This window comes from Spea bombifrons, chromosome 4, assembly GCF_027358695.1.
Source record: "Spea bombifrons isolate aSpeBom1 chromosome 4, aSpeBom1.2.pri, whole genome shotgun sequence".
In the NCBI taxonomy this organism is placed as follows: domain Eukaryota; kingdom Metazoa; phylum Chordata; class Amphibia; order Anura; family Pelobatidae; genus Spea; species Spea bombifrons.
In genome coordinates, this window is record NC_071090.1 from 79,215,360 (window position 1) to 79,224,273 (window position 8,914).

Genomic DNA, 8,914 nt, shown 5'->3' on the forward strand with positions numbered 1-8,914 from the left:
TTTTCTTTATAGGTGAACAAGGGACAAAGAGTCATGGGTCTCTTTATGGTGGTAGATTTGAAGGAGTCATCGTCACCCCTCAAGGAAAATTTTACGTAGAGCCATCAGAGAGATACTTCAAGGACCAAGCTGTCCAATTTCATTCTGTCATTTATCATGAGGATGATATAAGTAAGTAAGCAATGTTGCACAGTCATGGAGTGATTAGCTTTGTATTAATCAACAAAAAGTCCCTTGACATTGGGGTCATTGGTTAACACTTAAGACTAAGGCATTTTTGCCCTTCTCATAAGTGAAGCAGGCACTATTTATTTTACTATCACCATTTTACCACCGTTAAAACATCGGTGAGATTAAATTGCCTCTTTATCTATACATTATGCAGGGCCAGCTTTGGGTCTTTTGCAGGAAAAACCCACTGAGTTTGTCTATTCATAATGCATTGGAGGAGCCAGGGAGCTGGAATGTCTCACATCATCACATGCTTTATTACGTACGCCCCAATGTGGAATTGGGTAAAGGGATTCTGCTCTAAAATAAGTAAATGTTGAAAGCCTAAGCAACAAAGTTGTCAATTACATTGCTGAATGTGTGATTTTCCGTAAAACCACTTACTGTGGTTGAAAAGCATAACGTGTGTAAGCGGTTATTGGATGGAGAATTGATAATTAACTTTCCATTCTCAGTGGGTTTTTTTTTTATTTGACTTGAATTTGCTTTATGACCCGGAGGCTGGAAAGATGTTTGATAACCAAAGTTCAGCCAAAAGGTACCAATATGCCTTTACATATTGCATATGATGGAATATGAATTGTGCTTTAGACTGTGAACTCTTAGATTGTTCATTTTTTACATTTCATTTAAAGTAGGCAAACTCCGCCACAGGTGGTAAATTGCTTTACATTCAGATTTGCTCACTAGGTTAGTTTTGTACTTTAAATCTTTGATCCAGACTTCAAATGCTTATGTACACTGAATGCATTTGTGGTCTTTTATATAAAAGATTCTAAAATGAATAAAATACACATGTAGCCTTTATAGCCTAAAAACATTGTTGGATTTTAGATATATATATATATATATATATATATATATATATATATATATATATATATATATATATATATATATATATATATATATATATATTTTTTTTTATTTTTTTTTACAATTTTGAGGTTTTAAAGGAATTTTATATCTGTGGAAGTCTGGCTTGTATTTTTCGATCAGCTGTAAACTCTGCATACTGATTAAAGGGTGATTTATTTATACATTTTCTGAAAAACCATACTAAACGGACCATCACTATTATACGTTATTATAATGCAGTTGTATCATGAAGATTGCTAGTAAGATTAATTAGTATCCTCTAAATTATCCAGTATATATATGACTAGTACGCTAACCGGTGGCGAGTAAGGAAATTGACAAATTCGAATAAATATATAGTTAGTGCAGCTGAATTGAGAAGAATTTTTTAAATTGCATCTACTCGTCCTTTCAAAAGAATTGAGAGGTGCAGAGGAATTCTTTTTTTTTTTTCTTTTTTTTTGAGTGCTCTGGGTGAGTTACAGGTGTTTATTCAACTGAAAATTCACTATATTCTAAAGGGTCCTTGCTTGGTATTTTTACTGTCTTCAAAAATCAAGCTATTATTCCTTTTAGAGCATAAAGCAAAGAACTTCAGTTAAAAAAACCCACCATTGATGCGCATGATGGTTCTTATCAGCGATCAAATGTTTCTTTTCTAGCTGATTTGTTTCCATCTTGGATATTCACTCTAAATAAGAGCTATATAACCGAAAATGATGAGGTTTATTTTTTGCTTTAACAATGCAACTTCATTTTTTCATAGAGATGACTAGGGGGGCTCTCTGGAATTTGCATATTAGCTTGTCCTCATTATTATTGAAATTTCTATTAACACCTCCTACGCCATGAACTCCAACTCTCCATATGTTAAGTTACCCACCAAAAAAACCCACAAATTCAAATTATATTTCACTTGTTTGGAACTTATGGATATGGATCTCCGTAATAATGTAATATGTACAGAAGGCAATATAGTTCTACACATATCATCTCAGACAGTTATGCCATGGTTAAATGTTTACAAAGTAAACATTTGCTTTATTGAACTACACTTGTAAGCCATAGTTATCGTACTTCACTTCTCTCTTTAATTTTCTTCAACTTTTTAAAGGAACTCTTGAGCTGTAGAGCACTTTATCAGAGCTGAGTATTCCCTAGCTGAATAAAATTATGCTGTAGGTTTAAGTCTTGGTTTGCAGTAAAGGTTACTCTGTGTGAAGACACTCGGATGTTTTGTTGTGCTCTGCCAGCATGTCAGAAACCTAACCTAGATGTGGAGGTAACAGATGTTACTGTTGAGCACTAACAATAGCAGTCCTTTTGCCACTGTAGATTAGGTATAAGGACCAATGTCTCTCATCATGTATTCTCTCAAAACATCAGAGCCCATCCAAAAGTAATATAAATACTAGTTCTACAGTGTGAATCGAAACATAGACGGCAGATAAGAACCTTTTGGTCCATCTAGTCTGCCCGTTTCCTGATGTAAAAACTTGATCTTGTCTTTGATTCTGGATAGTCTAATGGCATACATGATTAAATTACCTTACTGTATTATCCTTTACAACAGTGATGGCGAATGTTTTTGGGCCCTGAGCGCCCAATTTTCTGCATCAAACCAAGTTGCAGGCCTCAAAGTGCCAACACTGCATATTAAACATGGAGAATTACTATACACAACAGTGTGCATCAATTTGACCATATATTTGTGTTTTTTAAGCATAAAAATATAGAATGTGTCAGCATTAAAAGAGAAGTGAGAAATAACATTAGCATTTGCACTGAAATTATATTGGAGTCGCTCATTCACTCTTTCATTCACACAATCATTATTCTCTCAATCATTTACACATATTCATGAATGCATTTTCAAAAATCATTCAAGCTATTCATGCACACGATCATTAATTCTCATTCCTACACAATTCATTCACACATTCATTCATTCTCGGTTATTCACACAATTCATCCATACTTTAATTCACTCTTACAATTCATCCACACTTTAATTATTAATTCTTGCTCTTTAGTTAAATTTTTTTACTATCCCCTCCTTCTCGCTATCTATCCACCTCCCCTCTTTGTAGTTCACTTACCCAGCTGAAGTCCTGCAGTGGGAACACGAGGAATCTGCCTTGCTGCTGTACCGCAGTGCTTGCTGCTTCATTGCTGAGTGCTGGAATATCACGTCATTCCAGCGCTTAGCAGTGAAGCAGCAAGCACCGCTGGAATATATGACGTCATATTCTGGTGCTCAGCATGAAATGCCGGCACAGGGACCAAGATAGAGGCCTCGCGCTCCCAACACTGCAGTCAGGGCAGCACCGAGGCAGGTGGCAGCAGGGAGCGGAGGAAACAGAAGGGCGCTTTTTCATGAGCGTCCGCTTGGCTCCACGCTCTCTGATCCCATACACCCCAAGGCCGGCCTTGTCAGTCTGCAACCTGGCCGTGTGCCACAACTGAAGGCTTCAAGTGCCCATTGTGACACGTGTGGCATAGGTTCGCTATCTCTGCTTTTTACGACTTCTGATTGGAGTAGTTCCATTTAACTACCATATTGGTAAAGTTAAATGTCCTTATATTACATCTAAACCTGTGATCCTCTAGTTTTAAACTATGGCCTGTTCTAACATTTCTGTTCCTTTGAAGAAACACAGTGTTTGTGTAGTTTTTTTCTCCAGCTGTTACATTTTGTACCGAAAAGAATTCAAGCAAATTACAATAAAATCAACATTGAAACCTCTCTTATTTAATATAGTAAATGGAGTACAGAGACAATTGCAAAGACAAATCATGAGCTGACATTCAAAGTGGCATTTTATACACTTGGGCGCATAAATGCATTCTTTGGTATGATTTTTCTTATTTACCATGCTGATGCTTATCACTGCGCTCCAGCAGGGGACTGAAGATCTGGTGTAAACAGTCAGGACAACAGATTTCCAATCATGCTAATTCATTGTAAACTCTTGCTAGGGCTTTTCTGCAGGAGTCCCATCATAATGATGGAAGGTTGCCGATTAAAGGCTCTGGGAGGCAAGATTAGACCAATTACTTGGCTTTTGCAGTGCCCAAATCACAGATGTGTCCTAAATACTCAACAGTTCTGCAACGTCAGCATCCTCTGTGCACACTGTGATGATTTACAAACAACCGTGTTAACAAAGCACTTAAAGTGACTATGGAAGAAAAGCAGAACGCTCGGTTAAAGCACAATTATACTCTTCTAAAAAGTGCTAAGCCTTGTGTGTGTTTTTTGCGTTACTCAAATACACAACGTATGTCATGTAAATTATGGGGATTTTACCATAAAGATTGTGTAAACTTTACAGGGTATCTCGATAAATGAGTTTATTTCTTATTGGAACAACTTGGTTATACTTTCTGAAAGCTGCTGTAATGCAAAAGCTTGTGAATGTGTGTGCAGTTCCCACAGCGTTAATTGAAAAATCAGATATTGCAAGCTTTGAATTAAGAAATTAAATGTGTAAGAAATGCAGCTGGAGCAAATATTATTTCCTGTAGTTTTTAGTATGTATTTGCATGTCAGATGAAGTGAGCGTAATTGTGGCATAAGTTTTAAGTGTGCTTGACAGCTTGATACAAGAGCAGTACTATCACTACCATGTCAACAAACCTGCTTCAAGCTTTGGCAAGCTCCCAATATGTTTGTGGCATAGTGAGCTGTCATGCCTATATCCCGGGTATATGATGGGTTAACGAGGCATAATCAATGTAAAGCAGAAATCTTCTTTTTTGTTAGGACATATCCTGCCATAAATATATTCTATAAAAAAACCTGGCCAGATGCAATCATAAAATCAGTGAAACACAGAAAGCAATCAAGCATGAGCTACTCCTAACCCATTTACTTATATCAATGATTACCTATACAATGTAATCCTTAGCCGTATGGATAAAGTACATTTGAGGAGGGAGTTATCTACTTTCCCTTATTTAAAAGAAAATAAAAAAAATAATTCATGTGCCAACATAAGACAAATTCTCTAATAATTTGTTTGTGTTGTCTTTTCCAAAGGACATATTCATGGTGTTAATAATACATGTATTATATGGAAATCTAATTTTTTTTTTTTTTAAACAGTAAATTTTTGTATCTGTCCGTTTTTATTAATTTATTAAGGCAACTAGTGTGCAGTGAGCTTTGGCACAGAAAGGGTTGAACTTCAGAAACAAATCTGTTTTAAGGAGGATCAGTTGTTGCCATGACAGAATCATTAGGAGGGATAGCAGTCCAATTAAAGCTAATAATAATGTGATCTCCCAGGTCAACTGATCTGTCTTCACAGCTTGTGATGTTTCCAAGTAGTAGTAATGGGCTGATGACTCAGTCTTGGGTTCTGCTGTTTGCATAATGGAGCGCAGGGAGATAATAGGCACCTTCAGTCTTACATTCTTACATTTAACTCAGTGGGTGCCACACAAGAAGTGAACAGATGCATGTAAAGTTCTTGGCCCTACAGCGCGGAGAGAAGCCGCAGTGATGATGCATAAAGAGTGAGATAAATGCATTAAGTATACATAAAGCAAGTTATTTAGAGACTTCACCTCCAGGTTCATAACTGCTCCCCAGACCAGTGTTCTAAAAAAGTGTTTTTGTAGCCTGGAGTTACTATTTAAACCTTTTTTTATTGCATGGTACCTTTACATGACTTGATCCTTTCATTGGACCACAGGAAGCAGTGGAACATTGACCCCTCCAATGACTTCTGTGTGGTGGCCATGGCCTGGATTTTACATGTGTTACTGTGTAACCCGTGATACTATTCGACCTAGGAGTGCACAACTCAGTTGTTTTGGTTTTTGCAAGCTTATCACATCATGCAGCATACAAATATTACAGGTCAGGAAGTTGGGTAGCCAGCTATGGAAATGTCTCTGTTTATCTGCTTCATGTTCCGGTGTGTCTGATTTTGGTTTTCCTGTTCACATACGCTTTCCGCTAGTAAGTGAAATTCAAATCCTTGATACTACCTCCCTGCTGTCTTTTTAAGTGATACTCTTGCTTTATTAGTGCCTACTAATCTAGTATCCCAATGCAAGCTCATGCTTTTTTTTATGTATTTTTTTATAATGATCCAGACCTATGAAGGTCTTTGATAAGATTTATATTAATAATGAATGATAATGTCTGCTAATAAGATTTCTCCATTGTGTAGTTTTGTTCTTAAATCGCCGCTAGGATGGGCATTTTGCTCCAGGATTCTTGTAAATGTCACATGTTGCCAAACACAAAAATTTTACCCTGCATTGTGTGTTGATTCTACATACTACTGGCACGACTTTACACGTGCTGGTCAGTAACATGTAAAATGTATGTGTCCTTCTCAACAGAAATCTGTAGCCAGACAATTATTTAAGAAAAAATATTGGTGCGCTAAGGTGGTCTCAGGCTCAAATAATACAAATGTATAATACGAGCCCTACCAAACAGGTGTGAGCATGCTGCAAATACAGTGTGTTGGCTGTACAATGTATACAAAAAACAAAAACTGTCTGCGCTTCTTACCCTAATAAAGTTGGCAACAAATAAATAATATAAATGATAATTATAAGACAATTATTTAAGCCTATGAGACACAACCGTAAAGGGGAAGTCCCATGGAAAAAAGTTAAACTTGAGTGTAACATAAAATGCTATACACAGTAATGTAGGATAGCGTTAACAAAAATCTGGTTTTAACTTATTTTGTCCCAAAACCCTGTTTATCTGCAGACCTGATGGCTTCCACTGTTGTTGGTCATGTTTTATATTTTGGTTGATGATGTCTACTGAAACTCTATTGAGCACTAAATTAGATTATTCCTCCATAGACTCCATAGACTTTCATTACTCACTATGCGAACGTTTTTCCTTCTGGAGGGACAGTTCTGTTTTGGCCATGAATCCCTAATGGCCCCTCTTTCTCTCCCCTGGCGTCCCTCTTTTCTAATGTTGCATAGATGCTCAACGCAAACCTATATGTTATTCTTCATACGGAAAGCACTTCATTTTCTTTAACTATCAACATGTGGTGGCATGCATTATGTTTTTAGTTGGAATAGTATATGAATAGAAATATTGTTGCCCAGCTAATTGAGGTCATGTTGGAATATAAATATCCTACTTTACGCTTCAGTCCCCAAGCAGTATATTTTATGTGCCAGGTTTCCATCATGCTCTGCCTCCTGGGTCATCATTTGAAAAGCTAACAGATGCCGCTCAAGTTTGTAAACTGCAAGTGATTTAAAATGATGTGATATATCTTAAAGCAGTGTTTCCCGTTTTATTAAATCAACAGGGTGATACAAAAATTACCCTTCAACATGTTTCAGTTTCTCTAAACTGCCAAGTGAAGCTGTGAACGCGCCTGCCTTGGAGTTTTGATGCTTCGCACAAACACCCCCCACCTGATTATTTCATTATATATATATATTTATATATATTACACTTATGAATGTAATGCATTACACGGTTGTGGAATATAATTTTAGTTGTTTGGTCAGTCACTTAACATATTTATGGATCTGCTGCAGAATTCTCACCGTATGTTCTTTTCCCCCTGCTATTTGTCGTGCGGGAGATGTTCACCCGAATATCTCCTACACCTTGTGGCCTGTTCAAATCCATTGAACTGGTTTTCAGCGTAGAGGAAACCGATCTATATATTTTTCCTCCCTTTCAACAAGTAACCTGCTGGCTGCATTGCGGCAACCATAGAGATGTGCTCTGTAACACTACACTCTGTAATGTGCTTTACCAGATGGCCATGCTAAAATATTTGGCCCTTTTAAAAGTAATTTATGAAATCGCCCAGCCTCTCCGTGCCCTGCTACATTGTGCTGCTTGTTCAGTTTGATGGCAAATTAGCTTATTTACAAGGTTAGCATGAATTTGGCATGGGCAATTGCGGTCATGTTCAGTGATAAACCCTAACACTATTGGAGAAGACTTTGTGTGTATTGTGAATACACATACATTTTGGTCTACTTGATGCCTGGATATTAATGCCCCCCCAACCAGGATTTATATAAATCATGCTGTACTTCTGTGATTTTTAGTGTTGCCTTCCACTATACCATATCTATAAGAAGACCCTGCTTAATGCACGCAGTATGCATTCGTATAACAAAACCTCAAGACATTGATGTGTTTTTATTTGCAGTAATACAAAAAAAAATGTGTTCCCCAATTCTTGTCTCTTGGAACCTTAAACATTCACTGTCACTAGGACTATTTAATATTTATACTTGTGTGTTTAATGACTGCCTACATTGAGAACAATTACATAACTATTTATTTACTATCTCTTTACCATCGGCTGGGAAATATACGCAGTTTATACCAACATAGCCTTCCTATCATTCTGTCAAAACCCATAGACCGCATCACTAACCACAATGTTCCCTCGAAGTAGTTATTCCAGTAGCATTAATGCCTACTGTTTTGTTTGATATACAAAAGTGTCTGTAGAAAAGATTTGATCATCTTCTAATACCTGCGGTAAAACGTGAAACGGAAAAATATTCTGTTTAATGTTAAAATATTTGAAGTAGGAATTTGATGATTAAAAGTCTGTATGCATCTCTGGTACCGACTTTGTGTAGTTATAAAAGTATAAAATATAAATATTTTAATAGGCAATAGGTGTTAAAGGTGGTTTTAGACAAAAGATTAATTTTTAAATGGAGTCTTTTTATTTGTTTTTTCTTTATCTCAGTACCTCGTTTTTATGTCTCAAACCTTTTGACAACGCTATGTGTGTTTTTTTTTTAAAGCAGCGAAAGAATAATTACATTCCTAAATAATATAAAAAAGCAG

At 36.5% G+C, this 8,914-nt stretch overlaps 1 protein-coding gene across 1 annotated transcript in view; it reads left to right on the plus strand.

Moving 5' to 3' along the window:
- The window catches only part of ADAM10 (ADAM metallopeptidase domain 10), a 79,003-nt gene that overhangs the window by 53,355 nt on the left and 16,734 nt on the right, over positions 1-8,914 (plus strand). The window contains exon 4 of the mRNA XM_053461903.1: positions 13-171. Within this exon, the coding sequence (XP_053317878.1) occupies positions 13-171 (159 nt within the window). The remainder of the gene's footprint in view (positions 1-12; positions 172-8,914) is intronic.